Below are 18,688 nucleotides of genomic sequence, written 5' to 3' on the forward strand. Positions count from 1 at the left end.
CAAGCCCGTTTTGGCAGTCAGCCATTTTCAAGGAAATTTCATGCAAAAGCTTTTTGCATGTAAATAAAAGACCTGAGTTCTGAGATGGAAGTAACCTATTCCAGGTGCATGCTAGCATAGGGCTCTCAAACTATCCAGTAAGAAACCACTTTTTTTTTTTTTTTGAGGAAGATTAGCCCTGAGCTAACTACCACCAATCCTCCTCCTTTTGCTGAAGAAGACTGGCCCTCAGCTAACATCCGTGCCCATCTTCCTCTACTTTATATGTGGGATGCCTACCACAGTACTGCATGCCAGGTGGTGCCATGTCCGCAACCAGGATCCAAATTGGTGAACCCCGGGCCGCTGAGAAGTGGAACGTGGAAACTTAACCGCTGTGCCACTGGGCCGGCCCCCAAAACCACTTAGTTTCTAATTACCTAAATATAGTTTTCGTGTGACCAGCATGCAGTGGTCACACAACTCAACCAAATTTGACAATGGGAGAACTGGTCTACCCAGTTCAAGATGGCAAATGTTTGTGTTTGAACACTGAGTTCATGATAGCTATAAAGGAACTTCCTGTCGGTTTGTGGAGACCAAGTGACGAGTGGCTGCGAATTCTGAGACTCAGAGATGCAATTGCCATCCCCTCCTGCTTTTAGCTAGATTAGTGCTGGACCAATAGAGCATGGCAGAAGAGAGATTCTAAGGCCAAATCATAAGCTTTGCAGCTTCCACCAGGACCTCTTAGAACACTGGCTCAGAGACATAGGCCTAATGACTCACATTGTGCTGGAGGAGCCATGTAGAGACACTGGTTGACAATCCCACTAAGGCCCCAAAGAAGGGAATCCCTGTGGAACCAGCCTAGCTGTGAGCTGCAAACTGGTTACCAACTGACCTCACTGGCATAAGAAGCCTAAGTGCCTAGTGGAGGCCAGCTCTAATTTGCAGCCCACAAAACTTTAAGATTGATTCTAAGAGTAAATCTTGAAGTATTTTGTTACAACAGATCCCTGGGGTGAGTAACAAATAGCTGCCTGACTGAAACCACTCACTACTGTGATAGAAGAGACTGCAAACCAACTCATCCCCAAAATCATTTTGGAAATATTTTTTTAATCCTTTTATTTTTATTTTTTAACAAACGGCCCCAGGGATAGGGAACCAGGGGAGGAGGGAGGAGGGGAAGTGAGGCCCCAGCTCCACAACCCCTCCCCACCCACCCGTTTCCCCCTTATATATTTATAATCTATATACAAACCCCGGGGGAGAGGGGGGCAAGGGGAACTCCCTCAGCGGGGTGGGGGCAACCCAGGCTCCTTGTCCCCTCGGGACCCAGGCTCCTCTGCCCGTCGGGAAGGCCCTTCTCGAGAAGGTGGCCCTGCCCGCTCCCAAGGCTTCGGCATCCAGCGAAGGGTATCCGGTGGGGAGGCCTGGGGACAGGTACAAGTGGAACAATAAGTCATACTAGGAGGTCGCAGATGGAATGACAGGAACTCAAGTGGTAACTCTTGAACTCAGACTTGGGGCCATAGGGGTTTCTCCTTCACCTGCTGGTAGAGGTCGATGCGCTGGGTGCGGAAGACTCCGCTGTAGGTGGAAGGTGGGGCCTTGAGACGGGAATTGACAAGGCCAGAGAAAGACCTAAAGGAGAAAGGGTGTTTAAAGTGAGCTTAAGATCTGCCTCCTGGTCCCCAAAGTAAGAAAGTCCTTGGGGATGGGCAGTCTGTAACCCCATTCCCTTCTCTTGCCTTCCAGCTGGGGGAGTACGTGATGACCCAGGTCCCCCAATGTTGCTGCTCAGTTTTCGATAATCCTGGAACGGCTTTAGTTCCACTGGGTGCAGCTAAAGGAAAAAAATTCATGAGCCTCTTGCCTCTCAACCCCAATCTCGAGACACTGAATCGCTAGCCCTAACTCTTGGAGTTCCCTAGCACTCCAGTTCCTGTACCTTACCTCTGCTCTCCCCAAGCTAGGCGGGAAGGGCCTGGCAGGTGAAGGCAGCACCCGAGTAGCAGGAGCAGGTGGGGGCCGCACAGCCAGGCTGGGGGGCTGCAGAGCAGGGCCCACAGGTAACAGAGAAAGGGGGGGTGGGGCAGGAGGCGGCGCTGGTGGCAGGGAGCCAAAGTTCACCACAGGCAGCTGAGAGTCCACCATGGGTAGAAGCATCTATAACAAAAAGTATGGGTGTGTGTGTTGGGGGCAGGGAGGAATGTCAGAAAACCAGGAAGAGTCTAAACAAACAAACAAACAAAAAGCCAGAGAGAAAAATGGAATGAAGGAGAAGTGGGAAGATAAAAGGTACCTGCTGGGCAGGGGCCCCTGAGGGGAGGAAGCCAGTTTGGCCACCAGGTTGCAGAGGAGTAGAATAAAAATCTGAGGGGGATGGCAGATCCTGGCGCACCTGTTGGGTAATGGAGAGAAATATGTCAACTCCCCCAAAAGCCTTCTCCCCAACCCAAATTCTCTAAACCTAGCATCGGCCCACTTCTTACCTGAAGCAAGGGTGGGTCGGGCAAAGGGCTGGGGCAGAAAGCTGGAGAGTATAGGAAGGAAGGTGGAGGGTAAAGAACTCCTCCAGCTGGCAACTTCCCCAGTTCTGTTGCTTGCAGTGCTGAGAAATCCAGAAACTGGCCCTTGACAGCTACCCCAGAAAGCAGTGCCGAGGGAGGGGCTGGGCCTGGTGGGAGGTACAGGGGCTGTGATCTGAAAAGAAATTGGAGTCAAGGGGGAGAAACAGTATCAGGAAATCAGTCACTTACTCCTTTAGTCTGAGCCATACACTAAGCCATACCAAAGAAATACGTCTTCCCCTTCCCTCTCCCCTGAAACATGGCTCCATTTCCTTCTAAGACCCCCCGGCATCTAGTCTTACCTGTAAGGGTGCAGTGAAGGTGTCCCAGGACGGAAGCCTCCATTGTTGGGATGTAACTGAGAGTCTATGGCTCCCCCAGAGACCTGCAGGAGAGCAAGGCTGAAATAACTCCTTTTTCTGGTCAAGAAAAGCTCGCCCACACCACCCACTACAATAAAAGGAGAAAAATGAAATGACAAAAAAATGTTTTTTAAAACTATACGAATCAGAAAGGCTTGATTTAAGGGACAGCAGGCAGAAAGGGGTCATGGCATAGGAAGTAGGACCTACCTGAGAACTGGGAGGCCCAGGGCTGCCATAGAAAACCTCAGGGTACAAGCGCTGGCCTGAGGAGCTGGGCTCTGGGCCACAGTGCCCAGAACCCAGATTCTTGGATTGTGGCTCAGCTGAGGCAGAAGCACTGGGGAGCAGCTCCCAGTCTCGGGAAATGGGAATGGCCTAGGAAGGAGAAGCCTTGTCCAGAGGGACTTCTGGGCACCCTGGAGGCCCAGGCCACTCCCAGCCATCTTCTTCATAAATTTCCACCAAACTCTCCCTCTCCCACTTACCTCAGGGACTGATGCCGTCAGCTCCTTCTCTGCTTTTAAACTGTCTCCTACCACGAGGCGCAAGTCCGAATCCTGTGATTGTGAGGCAGGAGAGATTGTCCCATAATTCAGACATGTCCTACCTCCAGTCCTTCCCTTCTCTCCAGCCAATGCAAGACACTCCGGATCCAGCCCATACAAACCTTGTCACTAGTGCCAAACTGGACCTGGGGGCAAGGTCGATGGGACGGCCGGAGAGAGGCAGGCTCTGGGCCTCGGTCTGTACGCTGCAATCGTTCTGTGCCAATGGGGCCAGGGGGCAGAGGCTGTTCCTGGGTTGGGGGAAGGAAGAGAAGCCCAAATAAGGGAATCCTCAAAACACATGGGCAAAGGGAAAGGGGAGACAAAGGTAGGGCCAAAGTCAAAAGTCCCAGAAACATTCCTCATCCTTTCTATCCTTTACCTTTCTGTCCCCATCATGGGGGGCAGGTGGCCGTCTCCTAGGAGGTTCAGAGGGTTCAGAGCCAGGTGGACCCTCACCAGGAACAGCATTCAGGGGTGAGGGGCCTCCAGGCCGCTTGGGGGGCCCCTCTGCTGCCCCCTTCAGTCCTCCATCAGGGGAACTTCGCTGGCTGCAGGGACCTGATGACACCTGAGAATCCCCACTCAGGTCCACCCCACTGTCAGACTGACTCATCTGAGAGGAGTGGAAAGGGAGTTGGTTAAGTCAGGGTAGAAAGCACCCCAATACCTGACTGATGTATACAAACAGGCAAACTGAAGAGACAACTATGTGAGGGAACAGCCCAAGACTCACACCAGAACATGTGGGGAAGTATGACCAGTGCTCAATAAAACCCCAGCTCAGACACTCCCTTCCCATCCTCACTCACCTCTGTGCCAGCCACGTCCTCAAAAGGACTCAGGGGTTCCATCCAGGGCTCCATGGAGCCAGGCTGGTAACTCTTTCGGCTAGTGGCTGGGAAGAGCGCCAATAAAACAGAGTTGAGTGAGTGATGACCTCATTCTGAGCCCTATCTCCTTCCCTAAGCCTCTAACGTAATCTTTCCTTCTGCTCAACTTTACTCACCAGTATGTATGCGATTCCAGATGTGAGGTGTCAGGGCCTCGGTTCCTGCATCTCTGGACTCTCCCTGAGGACCTGGGCCCTCAGGCTTGGTGCCCAGGAATCCAGAGCTATGAGAAGGTGGCAAAGATTCCTAAAGGTGAGAATGGACACAGACAGAACATGAATGAGGTGGGAACTACAGAATATAAGGAGTTGGGTCAGAGTGAGGTGTGGAGTAACAAGGGAAACGTATGGAAAACAAGCAGTGATTAATTTTAAGGATTTAGGGTGAGAACACAATGACAAGAATAGGAAAGACAGTGAAGAAAACCCTTGGGAGTAAGAACAGTGAAGCACAATCTCAAGCCCCACCCCTCACCTCCTGTAGCAGTTCTGGTTTTCTGGGAGGCCGCTCGCGACGTTTTGGGGGGAAGGGATTAACCCCAGCAGTGTCCCGGGGAGTCTCGCCCACCCCCCTCACCATCGGCCCTGACTCCTGGAAGTGGGGATCTGAGGAAAAGGGGAAATGAGTCAGCATCTGCTTGCTCTGTCACTGCCCCTAGCCTTTTCCTCCTCACTCCCCCTCCCAATCCTTCCACCCTTGTTCAGTGCAGACATCCACCATCAAGGCCGGAGGCTCTTGCCCCTTCAGCACCAGACCTCTCTGGGAACGGAGAGGTTCCCCTCCTTAGCCCCTTCAGCTTACCTGAATTGACATCGTTGTTGTTGGCCCTCTGAGGGTCATATCGGGCTGGAGGCCGAGGGGATGGGCCTTGAGGGGTTTGGGGAGTCCCAGGCTTGGGCCTTGGGTGCCCCCCTGGTGCAGCTGCGCTCCCTTGGCGGCTGCTGAGCTGGGCCAGAGCCTGTTGGATGCCAGCAGGGTTGCTGTGGATAACTTGGTCCAGGCGGAAGACAGCAGAACTGCTGGGGGGCGGGGGATGCAGAGGAAGCCCCGGGGGACGCTCCTCTGGAGGACGGCTGAAGAGAACAGAGCGTCAGCTCCAGTATTCACAAAATTGTCTTTCCCTACAAGTCAAATCTCTTCCAACCTGTCCTCTCCCGTTAAAATCCGGGTGTTTCTGAATACGGCTAAGAAATTCTATGTGGACAGTCTACAGAGTGGGAAGCAAAGAACAGCAAACACACGGGTGTTCCTCTTTTCAAGCACTTTCCAGCTACTTTCCCTAGACGTGGACGTCTGACCACCTAAGAGCCCATGTGCCCTCAGGTCTCAAAACTCCACATCACTGGCCCTTACCTTTCCCTCAGGTTTTTCTCCCCTCTCCCAGATTTTTGACCTTAAGAACAAACTTAAGAGCTTGTCCCTACCCACCTGCGGTTCTTTGGAGAGGGCCAGCTCCTCTTGTCCCCTCGCCCTGGGCCGGTCCTCCCTCCAGGACCCCCACCACCTCCACTGCTGCTGCCACTGCTGCCAGCCTTGCTGCCTGGACCTGGGCGCCGGTTTTGCCTTTCCATGCCCGGCCGCTGACTTGAGAAGCTCCGCTTGCTCAAATCCTTGGCTCTCTGGCTCAGATCTCCGCGGGAGATGGTTGAAATGCCTGGCCCAGCTCCGCCTCCACTGCCCCCAGGAGTTCCTGCAGCTTTGGGAGTCAGCAGCGCTGGTGGGGGAGCCTCCTTGTCCCCTCGGCGCTCACTGGCAAAGTCGCTGCTCTCTGATGCTGTCTCCCACTCCTCATTGGCTTGGTCTGAGTTCTGGTTCGACAGATCAGGAGACTTGGCAGCTGCCCGGCGAGGCGGTGGGGGTACTACCACTGTTGTGAGGGCCTCCTCGGGCCCGGGAGTGGAGACTGGAAGGGCTAGGGGAGAGGGCTTGCCCTCAGCCCCTCTAGCAGCATTCTCTCGCTCCTGTCTCAGCCTCCGGAACCGAGGCGGTTTGTCCTGCTGCTGAGCCCTCCCATGGCGCCTCCTTCGGGGCCGCTCCCCATCTTCCACACCCATGGCAATGTTGCTGCTTCCACGGGCCATGGGGGATAGAGGCCCTGGGATAAGCTTTTCTTTCAAAGGCTCCTTATTGGGTGGCAAAGGACCTGCTGGAGGCTTCTTGGGAGCCAGGGACTTCGTTGGAGGGCTCCAGCCCGGGCAGATGGGTGGAGGGGGCCGCCCTCCCCCCCGGCCCCTGCGTGAAGGCACCCCTCTGGGAGTGAAGACTCGCCCACCTCGGGCAGTGGAAAAGCGGGCTGGGGCTGGCGAAGAGGGGGTTCCTGATGGTGGGGGAGCAAGAGGGACTTGGGCAAGTACTCCTTCCTTGGGTGGCGGGGCCTCCTTGTCTGAGGGGGCTAGATCACTCTCATGGGTCTCGCTGCCTGTTTCTGAGCCCCGCTGCCGGCGCCGCTTGGGGATTTCTTCGTACTCTGAACCTTCACTTCGTGTCTCACTGGCAGTACGGCCTCGGGGAGCGGGGGGATGGTTTGGTCCCCCTGCCCCAGCTCCACGCCCATCGTCTCCGCGGAACTCTCGATAACTGCGGAACTCTCGGCTTCGAGCTCCACGTCCCCGGCCTCCATAGGTCCCCCGAAAACCCCTCCCTCTGGCAAAATACTCGCCTCGGCCCCGACCCCGGCAAGAAGTAGGACCCACTCTTTCATAGGAATAGTCCCTCCGAAGCCTTGGGGCAGGAGAAAGATTCCCACTGGGTGGGGTCTCCTTGGGGCCCCCTATCTTCCCCTTTGCCATCTTCAGTGGGTCTGGCTTTGGAATCTTGGGGGTTTCATCCCCCTGTTCAAGGGGCTTGGGAGGCAGCTCTTCAACTTTTGCAGGTGGTGGGGGTTTCTTTATAGGCCCAGCCCGGCGGGGAGGGGCCCCTGGCTCCTCTGGAGGGATTCCACGACGACTGCTGCCTGGGCGAGGGCCCCAGCGGGTCTCAGTGCGGTTCTCTCTGCGAGGTGGTGGAGGGCCTTGGCCCCCAACTCCACGGGCAGGCTTTCGGCTGGCTTCTGGTCCTGTTAGCTGAGGAGTCTCCTCCTTGGGGGTTTCCTTCTTGGGTGGTGGAACTTGTATCTTGGCAGCCTCATCATTGCCTGGGGGCCAGGGGAGTGGACGGGGCCCTGGGGGAGCTGTCTCCTCCAGAGGGAAGCGAGGGATTGGGGGTCCAGGGGCTCCATTCTCGGGAAACCCTGGATAACTGGCCAGATACGGTGGGGGGGGAGGTACTGGAGGGGTCTCGCTCCTAGAGACAGAAAAGAATGGAAATAAGTGTCTCAGGACAAGGAAAACTGAAACCAGGCAGGGAAAGAGAACACGTTATTATGACCTAGACACTCCTTTCATGTTTATCCCTATCACCTCACCAACATCCAAACTATCTTTTCTCCTTTCACTAGCAACTCACCCACTTCTCACTATTCAGACTCACCTCATTCCCTTGTCATCCTCATCAGCAGACTGGCGTAGTGGTGAGGTAAGCGGGCGGGGGTCAGCAGATGTGGTGGTGAAGACATCGCCTACCCAGGCCAACTTTGGATCCACTGGTGGGGTGCCCCGATCCCTTAAGAGAGGGGGTGCATGGCGCTCGAATGGCTCTGAGCTTGAGCCCCCACTGTCTGAACGCTCCCGTGGAACTAGGCCTGAGGAAACGGAGTATGAGAAAGATAATTCTTTTTTATGTCACAGGCCCTCCAGCCCAAGGACCATCTCCCCAGTCTAATCCTGTCAGTCAAGTCAACGTCAGCTCCTCCATCTCTTATTCCCAGTAAGTCTGTGTCTTGCCTCCTCTCCTGAGACAGGGTTATCCACGCAGCTTCCCTATAAATGAAATCAATCAGTCCCAAGTAAATCCTGGCCAATGAAGGACCACTATTCATTTCTTCCCCAAGCCCATTCTTGCAACAAAGAGCTATCTCAGCTGTGCTAAGCATATCTCCTTCCCCACTTCAGTGGTGGCCCTTCATCCTCACAGCAAGATGCTGATACACACTTCCCAGGACTAAGGGGTCCCCTACTCCTCCTATGGCCCCTTACCAGAAGGATGCACACCAGGAGGGTAGAAGTCCAGAGGGGGCCGGCCCTGGAGAAGCCTGGGGTCCACATAAGGAGGAATCATCATCCAGCGGGGATCAAAGTTCATTGGGGGCATGGGTGGGGGCCGGCCCAGAGCACCTGGGTACAGGGCCTTAGGGGGTGGTGGTGGAGCCTGTGGAGCTGGCACAGCCCCCATGGTCACAGGCTGTGGCGGTGATGGGGGCACTGGGGCAGGTGGGGCGGAGCCCTGTTGATGCTGCCATTGCTGCTGTTGTTGCTGCTTCAAGAGCTGTTCCTGGAGAGAATAAGAGAGGATAAGAAAGGCATCAAAGCCTCCCCAGCCCCAGACAGGAAAAGGAACCAGCCAAGAAAAAAGGTTAATACACAAACATTACAAATAAGATAGGAACTAGAGTGATACAATGGAAACAGAATTGACAGGCCTAGAAGATAACTTATGGACAGGGTAGATGTTGAAGCCAAGGAGGGAAGCAGCCCTTAAGAAGCAAGTAACTCAATCTCACCTGCTGCTGCCGCTGGAAACGAGGCGGCAACGACTTCTGATATTTGGGGTAGCCCAAGCCCTGGCTGGAGGGCTGTCGGCTAGAGCCAACCCCATCACCCTTGGGTTCCACCTTAGGGGCTGGAGGTGTGGCAGGAGAAGGAACCTCTTCTGGTAGTTCAGGACCCTCTTTGGAGGGCAGTTGGGGTTCTACTGCATCGAAGACAACAACAATCAGAGTGGCCTAGTCCACCAAGATATTCCACAAACACTCCCATAATTTCAGATCTCACCTCTAGCTCTCTAAAGATAAGCCCTTCCCATTTAAAACCCATGAAAACACTTCATGGCCTCTCAAGAGCCAAGGATGATGCCATTAACTTTCCAAGAAACCACCAAAACAACAGATACTTTCTTCAGTCTTGCTCCATGCCAGACCTGTGGGAAGTGGTTTATTCAAGAATCTGGGTAATAAAATCTTCTCCCCCTCAGACATTCATACAAGCAAAAGGTCCTCTTTTCACCCTACCACTGATAGTCCAACAAACCAAAACAAGTGCCTTCTACTTCATTTACTCCCATCCTTACCAACTGTACCCTCGACCCAAGCAGAGACCTGACACCTGCTTGTATCTATCTCCATCCCCGTACCTGGGCTGGCTTCGAAGCTGCCACTGCTGGTGCTACTGGTACTGCCACCACCACTCACCAGGGTGGGAGCTGTAGCCACACCTGGAGTGGGGGTCGAATGGGCAGGAGGAGCCTGTGCTGGCTCTTCTGGTTCTTTTTCTGGTGTTGGGACTGGTGCCGGTGGTGGAGCTGGAGGTGTGGGTTGTTCTTTGGGGACTGCAGGAGGTGGAGCTGGGGCAGGAGGGGCAGCAGGTGGGGCAGCAGGCTCTGCTTTGAGCCGCTTGTCAGGTGCCCCAAACTTCTCATCAAGTCGCTTGAGCTTTTCAGCACAGGCTGCCCGGCGCTCCTCCTGCATGCGTCGTTCCTCCTCTTCCCGGCGACGCCGGGCCCGCTCCACAGCCAGAGAAATCTCAGATGAAGATTGCTTTCGCCGCTGCCGCCATGCCTCATCCTCGTCTTCGGGTGCTGGGGGCTTGCAGGGAGGGCCCCCACGATCCTGTCAATGGGCAGACCCAGCAGGGCCAGAGGCATCAGTCATTATGCTTCTTACAGTCTTTTCCACAAACTGATCAACTGTCTCTAGCTTGGGGTGCAAGGACCAGGCCTTGGGGCTGATGGCCTCTCTGGGTGAGGATAAACTCATAATCCTGTTTTTGTTTTTTTTTTTTTTCTGTTTCCCCTCTCCTTTCAGAGACCCAAACACTCAGGCCTCCTTGTTCTTCCTCATAGCATCCCAAATTCTCTTTTCACCCAGACTCTCCTATCACCAAGGATGTTTCAAACCTTTTCAGAGAGGCTTCACAGCTCTATACTTCCTGTAGCCCATCTCCGGCCCTCCCTCCAGCTCCATTATAACTGCTTCAGTTATTCAGCTGACACTAATCTCCCACAACTGACCATCTCAACCCCTCATTGTAGACACTCACTGGGTAGTCCCCAGGGGGGCCCCAGTTCCCGGCGGGGCCCCGGTGAGGTGGGGGTGGGGGAGGCTTTGGTGCAGGAGGCCCCGGCTCTGTCTCTGGAGGCCGAGAGGTCTCTGCCCAGGCCGTCTTGGGAGGGGGCAGTTCGCTGCCAGGGGAGTTGCCCTTTTTGCCATCTGCTTCAGGGGGCCGTTCCTCACCAGCAGCTGACTGGGACTCCTTGCTGTGAGCAGACCAACAATGGAATTAAAATCAGCCGCAACTCAGCTCTTTTTAAGAGTATACTACCATGAGAAACCGAGCCCCCTCCTCTCCCCAGAGTCCTAACTCACTGGCCCTCAGCTCCCTCCTCATCGGAGTCTCGCCCGTCTTCCTCATCGCTGAACTTGAGCTTTTCAGTGTAGTCAACCTCCTCATGGGCCCCTGAAGGGAAAAGTGAAGAGTAGTAGCCCAAGCATTCTGCTCTCCAATCTCAGATATCTTCTGGAACACAGGAAATGTTCTGGAACCATGTGACTAGGACACACTACCCCCCTCCCCTTGAAGTCTACATCCACTGTGAGTCTTGTCATTCTTGCTCCTTGCAGTTCTTTACCAGAACTTAGCTTTCCTCCATATATCTCCCCTACCCATCAATGTCTGCTTTTCTCCCACACAGCCCCTCATTTTTTCCTCACTTGATTTGGCCTTTTAAACCCAAAATACTTAATCCTTAATATCCACTTACCTGCCCAACCATCATCATTCTCCTGGTCCAACTGGTCAAACTCTTTGAGATTATCCTCTTTGAGGATGGAAGGCCGACCCACGGGCTCGACAAGGCGCATTGGCGGCCCTGAGCCCCGGGGGCCCGCCACACGTGGGAAACGGCTGTGTATAAAACGGCAAATGGGAGAGAGAATAAAAGACAGCACGTTGTATAACCACATACACAACTGAGCCTCCCGGACAGAAAACCATCTCCTCCACAATAGGCCCTCCCTGTCCCCAACCACAAACCCAGACCTGGATTACTCACCTGGGCCCATCAGGAGTGGGGTATCGGTAAGGCCCCTGGGGTCCATAGGGTGGAGGGAATGGGAGATATGGGGGATACATCTGCAAAAGAGCCCAAATGGTAGCTGCTCAGAAGGACAGTTAAATAGTCTGCCAAACAGTAGCTGCTCAAGACAGTTAAATAGTCTGCCAGCTCCTTAAACCTATTATCCATCCCACCTTCACCTGTCATAGGTCCCTGTCTTCTAACTATCCCCTCCAAAGATTAAACTCTAATTCCTAACTTTCTAGCTTCCAGCGCAACCACTCCAAAACAAGATATCCAAACTCACGAAGGGCGGCATCATTCCGCGGTAGGGAGGGAACTGCGGTGGGCCCGAAGGCTGCAGCCCACCCCGGGGATCATGGCCTTGATGAAGTTTGGAGTCCGGGCCCTCCAGCTCATCAGGGCCACGACCACCTCCGTCCCTCCAAGTTGTAGAATCTGTATTTTGGAAAAGGCAGAGAGTGAACATAGCTGAAAGTGATGTGGAGATAGGTGAGTAAACCAACACTTAGCACTGAGATGAAATAAGGTAATGTCCTGGCCAAAAGGTAATCATTCACCCACCCACCCATTCACTCACTCACAAATGGCAGCAACTCACTTTGGGGGCGGAGGCTTGGTCCGGGCCCAGACGACTGTTCGGCAGACTCCCTTTCCTTGGCAGCCTTGTCCTGGTCGCCAGCCGCCTGCAGGGTCGGAAATTCCTCTCGAGAGAATCGTGACAGTAGGCTTGATGCCCTTCCACCTGTTGGGGTTGAGGTACAAAGCAGAAAACAGAAGAACATTTACTGAGGATGCATCATGAAAAGTGGAAGGCTCTGACAGGTACCAGATCATCAGGTTCCTGCCTTCAAACTCACCCCTCATGTATTAGGCGCTCATGCCCCAAGAAAAAAGGTCAGTTCTGGGACCACCTCCTCACCCTCATATAAAACTGAAACAAATTTGCTCGTGTACCCTATGAAAGTGAATATGGGGTCCAAAATTTAGACAAGAAGGACTGACGACACTTCACTGAAGGTACAGTGCAGGGCTTCTGCCTACCAAGGTGCCCAGACAGAGCTCCCCAAACAGCCCTGCACTTACCATCTCCATGTGCTCCATGGGTGACGCTGGCTTGTGCCCAGGACTTTACCCCGCTTGGAACCGAAGGAGTGTTCTGGGGAAGCAGAGATAATAAATGGTGATGTGGTTGGGGGAGCCACAACCTATTCTTTTTTTTTCTGAGGAAGATTTGCCCTGAGCTGACATCTGTGCCAATCTTCCCCTATTTTTTAGTATGTGAGCTGCCCGCACAGCATGGCTGCTAACAGAGCAGTGTAGGTCTATGTCCAGGAATCAAACCTGGGCCACTGAAGCCAAGTGTGCTGAACTTAACCACTAGGCCACTGGAGCTGGCCCGAGCTACAAGTTATTCTTGCCCCAACCCCTTCAATAACATCCAGTCCCTCAGATACCTCGGGGGCTGCTGGGGGTCGTTTCGGTTGGTTGGAGGCAGGCGTCTGTGAAGCCGGCAGTGGCTGCGATTCCGGCGGCTGAGCGGTTGAGGCATCGGAACTGAGGGGATGTTAGGATGGGAAGGTTATCCAGAGCTTGAGATACCTCCTCTACTTCTCCAAATGGTGGAGGATAGGCACTGAACCAAGGCCTATTTGCTACTGTTTACAAATATTAGGACAAAATACTAAAACCATGTCACCCTGCATAGGCTGTTCTCTGTTTCTTCATGCTTGCTTTCTATCAGACAGAAAGCAAAGGTACCACTCCTTAGTCATTAAACAGGAGGCCTGGAATAGGCAGGAGAGGGGCTTCCCTCTTTGTCTCTGGCTCTTATGTGGCTGGTCTACACCAAGCCTCTGAAGCTCAAAGTTAAAACGTTCATCACTCTAGGTGCCCCCCAAGCCTCTGTCTACCTCTTGGGGTCGGACTGCTCCTGTTTGCTTGCCCATCCTGTTCCGTCTTTCGGCACTAGTGAGACGTTGGGGTCATTGCCTTTGTTCTCGGCTTTCAGGCTTGGAAGGTTGGCTGGGGGTGGCATACGCCGGGCAATGGCAACTTTCCCAAGACTCTGCAGGCCATGGCGAGGGGCAACTGGAGAAAAGGTGGAGATGGGGTGAAAAATGCCTCACAGGGCAGATCTGACAGTGTCCTACCCTAGGCCCCATTTAGACATCCTCAATGTCTTATTACTAAACTTTTCTTAGAAACTACCCCTTCCTTTGCCCTTGGCAATCTCTGAAACCCTATACAGTTGAGATGCGTTCCACTCAACGCTTCTATGTGGGCTGGTTGATCTTGAGCCTGCAGGGAGCAAGCTGGCCCCAGACTTCCCCAAGTCCACATTTCTTTGCCTCCAATTCTTACGTGTCCAAAGACAGGGAACCACAGACACGCCTTTGTAGGAGGATAACTGGTGTTCACCCAAAACCCAAAGTCCTCTACAGGACCCAAGATAAAATTGGGAAGTCTCTAATGTTCCTCTAGTCTTTCGATATCTATACTATAGCCACTTCCCTTCAAAGAACTCTAAATCACATGCCCCATTCATATCCAACGTCCAACAACTAGGAGCATCTTTACAAGACCCTCACCAGCGGGTTTCTGGATCTCTAAGGACTTGCCCTTATACGTATCAAACAGGTTGAGCGAGGAATACTTCTTTCCATCCTTCCCCTTGGCAGTCGGCCCCGAGCGATCGGACATTGCGCTGGAAGCTCATTGAGTACGTTGGGTCCTGCAGACACCTCCCCCAAAACGTGCCGGAGCCTGTGGGCCAGACACCAAATGTTTCAGTCTCTGCTTCCTTTGCAGACTAACAGAAGCCTAAAAGCTCCCTTTCATTCTCATTAGGGGGGCCAGATATGTGGCCCTCTGGTGTCTTTTCCTCTAGCCTATTCAAACTCCCCAGTCCCTTTAAGCAACCACAATCTACTCAACTCCCACAGAGCCCTCTTTCCCCCACACACCTCTTGTCAAGAAAGTCCAAGTAAAAATCTAGTCTCCTCCTAGGAGAAACTCTCTCTCCTTTATGTCAGTCTATAAAGGGTAGGAGCCTCTTCCTATCCCAAGTTATAATTTCTCCCTTTCACCAAAATCATTTCAAAGACCTACAATAAAACAGGCCAAGTCCAAGCCCCAGAGAAAACCAGAAAGAGGCACACAGCTCCATTGTGCAAGAACAGTGCTTTAGATCCCCTACCTGTTAGACACCAGCTCCCTAACTGTGCACCAGGGCCCTGTGCCCCAGGTTCCATTCCCAGCAGCCTCACTCCCATCTGGGGAGGTTTGCAGGAAGGTATGCCAGGAGTTTAAGGATTTTATGAGCTTGCTCAGCCAGATGGCGGACTGGTGCCAGAGAATTCCTCATGAAACAATCGGGGTTCTACATACTCCCATTTACAGAATCCCAAGTATTTGAAACACCCCATCTTCTCCTACAGTTGCCTCCATCCAAGCTCCTGAAAAAAATCTTGTCTCTAAATGAAGTACTGGTGGGCTCTGGCTCACCTATGCAGACATGAGAAAAATAAAGCATTATGGAGCCACCTCAACAGCACTGTGTAACTATGGGGCCAAAGCCAGAACCAACTTCATTTTCCTACCCTCAGTAAGAAAATCCATCAACAGTCATTTCTTTCCCTAATACCCTTCGCTCCTCAAGCAGGCCAAACTTTTCCATTGTCACTCGGTTCCTGACCAGGCATTCATTTATAGGGGGGATGGCGTAAAGGAAAGAGATGGGAGATAGTGGGAAATCCAGACAGGACCAGGATGAAGACTAAAATCGGGAAGAACTTTACGACAGGTTAGACAGGGTTGGAGGTTGCTTTACAGATGTTTCAGGAGACCAATCTTTGAGAATAATATACGAAAGAAAAGGAAATAGAAGAGTCGTGGAATGAAGAGACTAAGACTAATAAAAGAGGATTAATATGAAAGCGGATGGAAAATAATACAAGCAGGAATGTTGGGAAAGGATGCAGAGCAAAGTAAAGAGGCAGTGTCAAGAGACCCACGAAGAAAAGGGAGGTTGGGATAGAAAAGAGGAGACAGGAAATAGGAAAAATGAAAAAGTAGAGGTGAGACTGAGGAACCTAGAAAGCAAAGATGCGGGATAAAAGCAGGGTTCCAGAGGGGGAGTGACTCAACGCGAACAGGGGCGTCAAGGGGGAACCCAAGCGCTGGGTGATGGGAAGGGGTCCAATATGGAGGAAAGGAGCCTCTCCGAGAGGACTGTCGGGCGCGGCCCACCCCAGAGCGACGGCGGCGAAGGGGACCCACAGACAGGGTGAGAGGCCAGGAGCGCAGCGGAGGGTGGGGAGTTACGGGCCCACGAAAGGGGGTCGCCCCTTGAAGCCAGGAAGGCGGGGGGTTGGGGGCAGGCTATAGACCCTGAGCGCGGCTGGTAGTGCGGGTCCCAGGGTGGGGGTGTCGGAGGGGGAGGGGCAGACAGGCCCCGGCAGCAGGAGGACAAAATGGCGGCGACTAATGGCAGCTTCTCCTCCCCCCGGCCCGCCACCGCCGCCGCCGTCACCGCCACCACCACTCCCGCGCCGGAAAAGAGCGTTAGCACTTGGCTCGCCCAAACTCACCTGGCCGGTTGCGCGGGGGTCCGGGACCGGGGCCTAAGGGCTCCCCGGGATGGGATGGCGGCGGGGCGGGGGCGGATGGCGGCGGATGGCGCCGGGTTCGGCTCCTCCCGTCTCCCTCGCTCACTCCGCGGCTGGGCTCCGACTAACGGCCCATCCGGGCAACCGCCGCCCCCGGGAGCGCCCCCCCCCCACCTCCCACCTCCCACCTCCCTCCGCGCCTAGACACGCCCCTTAATTTACATAAAGGGCGGGGCGCCCTGCTACCCTATCCCTCTTTACGTACTTCCAGGGCTGTCCTTATTTAAAAAAAAAAAAAATGCAGTGCGTGTAGAACGGGCATAGGTCATTTGCATAAAGAGGAGGGACTTACAGGCGCTAGGACGCCGGTTGGCTGAAGAGGCGGATCCCCGGCGTCGGCCGTTGCGACCTGCAGAGGGGGCGGGAATGAGGCGCCGGTCCGCGGAGCGGTTGGGGCGCAGAATTTGCGCGACGAATCGGGGGAGAAAGAGGCGGAGCGTGCGTCGTGCGTTCGTGGAAAGATGGGAGCGGAGAGACGTAGGGACGCCGAGAGTGGAAGGAAACGATGCAAGCCCCGTGGAGCTTTCAGCGGAGGAGACCGGAGCGAGAAGACCGGGCGGAAGGGATTAACTGCCGGGGCGGGGGTGGGGGCGGGGGCGTGGAGGGGCGGGCGGAGCTTACGTAACCAGGGAAAGTCTCAATTCACGCGTCCCTTCGCGAGAGGTGGAAGCGCCAGAGGGGCGGAGCCTTCCAGTTATTAAATCACGTCATGCAAATAAGGGGGATAGACAGGCCAATCCAAGGGTGCCGGGGAGTGTATCGGCACTACGCAGCGTAGGCATTCTTTGGGTAGTTCTATTTATTTGCATAATACATGCAAATTGTTTGAACAAAGATAGGCTAAGAATGACCTATTCATCAAAATATCGGCAACCAGTGACTGAGACGGACAGTTAATTTTATAGCCTATAATTTTCGTGAAAAATTTGATATTATTGGCAATTTGTGTTCTCACAATGGGTTTCATTCTACGAAATGCACTACTATTTCCTTCCTTTGTCTCCTATTACTCTCCTATAGGGCTGCTTCAATGAGGCCTACTACCCGTTCTGCAAATCCTTCAACAATTATGTTTTGAAGGCGCCGGAGATATGCACAAAATATTACAGAAGAGGACTAAAAATCAGACCGTGCCTGGGGAAGTTAAGAAATATTTCTAGAAAAACGTGACTTTCATTAAGAGATAGGAAGAACTAGTTAGAATTTAGCCAAGTTTGAGGAGAGGGTGCACATCAGAGGCCCAGTGAACTGATGAGCAGAGGCATGGGTTTGGGGACCGGTGCCTAGGCCGGTGTGGCTAAATTAAGGAACTGCCTGCCCATTATAGAAAATGAGAGCAGAAAAATGAGTAAGAATCAGATAAGAATTTTATCCTGAGGCTCATTAAGATAGGCGAGATGACTTCGGTTCTCAAACTTTCAAAATGATTCTCTTGTCAGCTACCACAGCAAAATTTCTTGGAAGAGCTATCCATACTCTCTGTCTCCCATTTCTCTCCTCCCAATCTTTCTTAAACCCAGTCCAGTCAAGCGTACACCCCCACCCTCTTCTCACACTGCGTGTGTCAAGGACATCAGTCTCCTGGCTTGAAATAGCATTTATGTGTTGATGACTCCCAGATGTATTTCTTCATCAGAGACCTCTCTCCCAAACTCCAGACATACACACAACTGTGTACTTGACATCTCCTCTTGGGTATCTAATAGATCATTTCAAATTCAATATGTCCAAAACTGAACATTTGCTCTCCAGCTCTTCAAAATCTGCCCTAGCCATAGCCTTCACCATCTCAGCTGATGGCAATTTAAAATTCCGGTTAAGCCAAAAAACCTGGAATCCTCACTGACTCCTTTATCTCACTCCCTTTCAATCAGACAGGGACTCCTATCTTGAGAAAATATCCAAAATCCAACCTCTTCCCTTCCACTGCTTTCATCTTGATCTGAGCCACCCTTAACTCTCCCCTGGGTTACAGCGGCAGCCTCCTAACTGGTCTTCCGAAGTCTACCCCCACTTCTACAGTCTGCTGCAGCCAGAGTGGGCCTTGTCTCAAAGGAGGCCTCAGAGGACTCCTTTGCTCGAAGTGCTGCAATGCCTTTCTGTTTCTCTGAGAATAAAAGCCAAAGTCCTTACAGTGGCCTACAAGACCCCAATGACTCGGCCACCTGCTATGTCTCTAATTTGATTACTCTGCCTACCTGCATCAAGCGTGTCTCATTTTGGCGCCCTTCTCTGCCTTTTCCCTCTGCCCAGTTGGCTCTTCCCCCAGAAACCAGCATGGCTCACTCCATTACCTCCTTGAAGTTTTTGCTCATTGTTAGTCACCTTCTCAAATAGGCCTATCCTGATTACCCATTCAAAATTTTAATCTCTGACCATCCTGGCACCCCGATCCCCTTTAACCTGCTCTACTTTCCTTTTTTTTTATAATACTTGTTATCTTCTAATAGATCATATAAATTTTAAGTTATGTTTACTGTTTTTTTTAAA

General features: G+C 53.0%; 1 protein-coding gene and 1 non-coding gene across 6 annotated transcripts; both read right to left on the reverse strand.

Moving 5' to 3' along the window:
- Positions 1-1,171: 1,171 nt before the first annotated feature.
- Positions 1,172-16,653, reverse strand: PRRC2A (proline rich coiled-coil 2A). 5 transcript variants are annotated; one of them, XM_046639553.1, is made up of 31 exons: positions 16,491-16,653; positions 14,120-14,294; positions 13,442-13,619; positions 12,986-13,085; positions 12,615-12,687; positions 12,130-12,273; positions 11,815-11,966; positions 11,505-11,584; positions 11,214-11,356; positions 10,819-10,909; positions 10,493-10,709; positions 9,588-10,062; positions 8,959-9,149; positions 8,435-8,729; positions 7,830-8,040; positions 5,790-7,643; positions 5,163-5,434; positions 4,836-4,966; positions 4,478-4,607; positions 4,281-4,366; positions 3,851-4,084; positions 3,591-3,719; positions 3,409-3,480; positions 3,131-3,298; positions 2,861-2,943; positions 2,481-2,691; positions 2,291-2,389; positions 1,942-2,154; positions 1,737-1,831; positions 1,536-1,629; positions 1,173-1,418 (listed from the first exon to the last, which is right to left on the reverse strand). In XM_046639553.1, the coding sequence occupies exons 2-31, from the start codon at positions 14,229-14,231 to the stop codon at positions 1,278-1,280; spliced, it is 6,474 nt and encodes a 2,157-aa protein (XP_046495509.1). In that variant the 5' UTR covers positions 14,232-14,294; positions 16,491-16,653; the 3' UTR covers positions 1,173-1,277. The 5 variants fall into 5 exon arrangements, with proteins under 5 accessions (XP_046495512.1, XP_046495509.1, XP_046495507.1 ...); XM_046639551.1 differs by lacking the exon at positions 16,491-16,653 and adding an exon at positions 16,121-16,309; XM_046639554.1 differs by lacking the exon at positions 16,491-16,653 and adding an exon at positions 16,121-16,309 and having other exon boundaries at positions 1,174-1,418; positions 8,959-9,146.
- LOC124227506 (small nucleolar RNA SNORA38) lies at positions 13,805-13,935 on the reverse strand. The gene has a single exon (XR_006885513.1). It is a non-coding gene; the product is annotated as a small nucleolar RNA SNORA38 (small nucleolar RNA).
- Positions 16,654-18,688: the final 2,035 nt, after the last annotated feature.

The sequence above is a fragment of the Equus quagga genome, chromosome 15 (genome assembly GCF_021613505.1).
Source record: "Equus quagga isolate Etosha38 chromosome 15, UCLA_HA_Equagga_1.0, whole genome shotgun sequence".
Taxonomy (NCBI): domain Eukaryota; kingdom Metazoa; phylum Chordata; class Mammalia; order Perissodactyla; family Equidae; genus Equus; species Equus quagga.

Bases quoted from the DNA above. Each gene is read 5' to 3' on its own strand.
- PRRC2A (XM_046639553.1), bottom strand. From the start codon at position 14,231: ATGTCCGATCGCTCGGGGCCGACTGCCAAGGGGAAGGATGGAAAGAAG. The intron at 4,085-4,280 runs GTGAGTGAGGAT...CACTCCTCTCAG, and splicing joins AGGACGTGGCTGGCACAGAG to ATGAGTCAGTCTGACAGTGG. The intron at 2,390-2,480 runs GTAAGAAGTGGG...ATTACCCAACAG, and splicing joins CCGACCCACCCTTGCTTCAG to GTGCGCCAGGATCTGCCATC.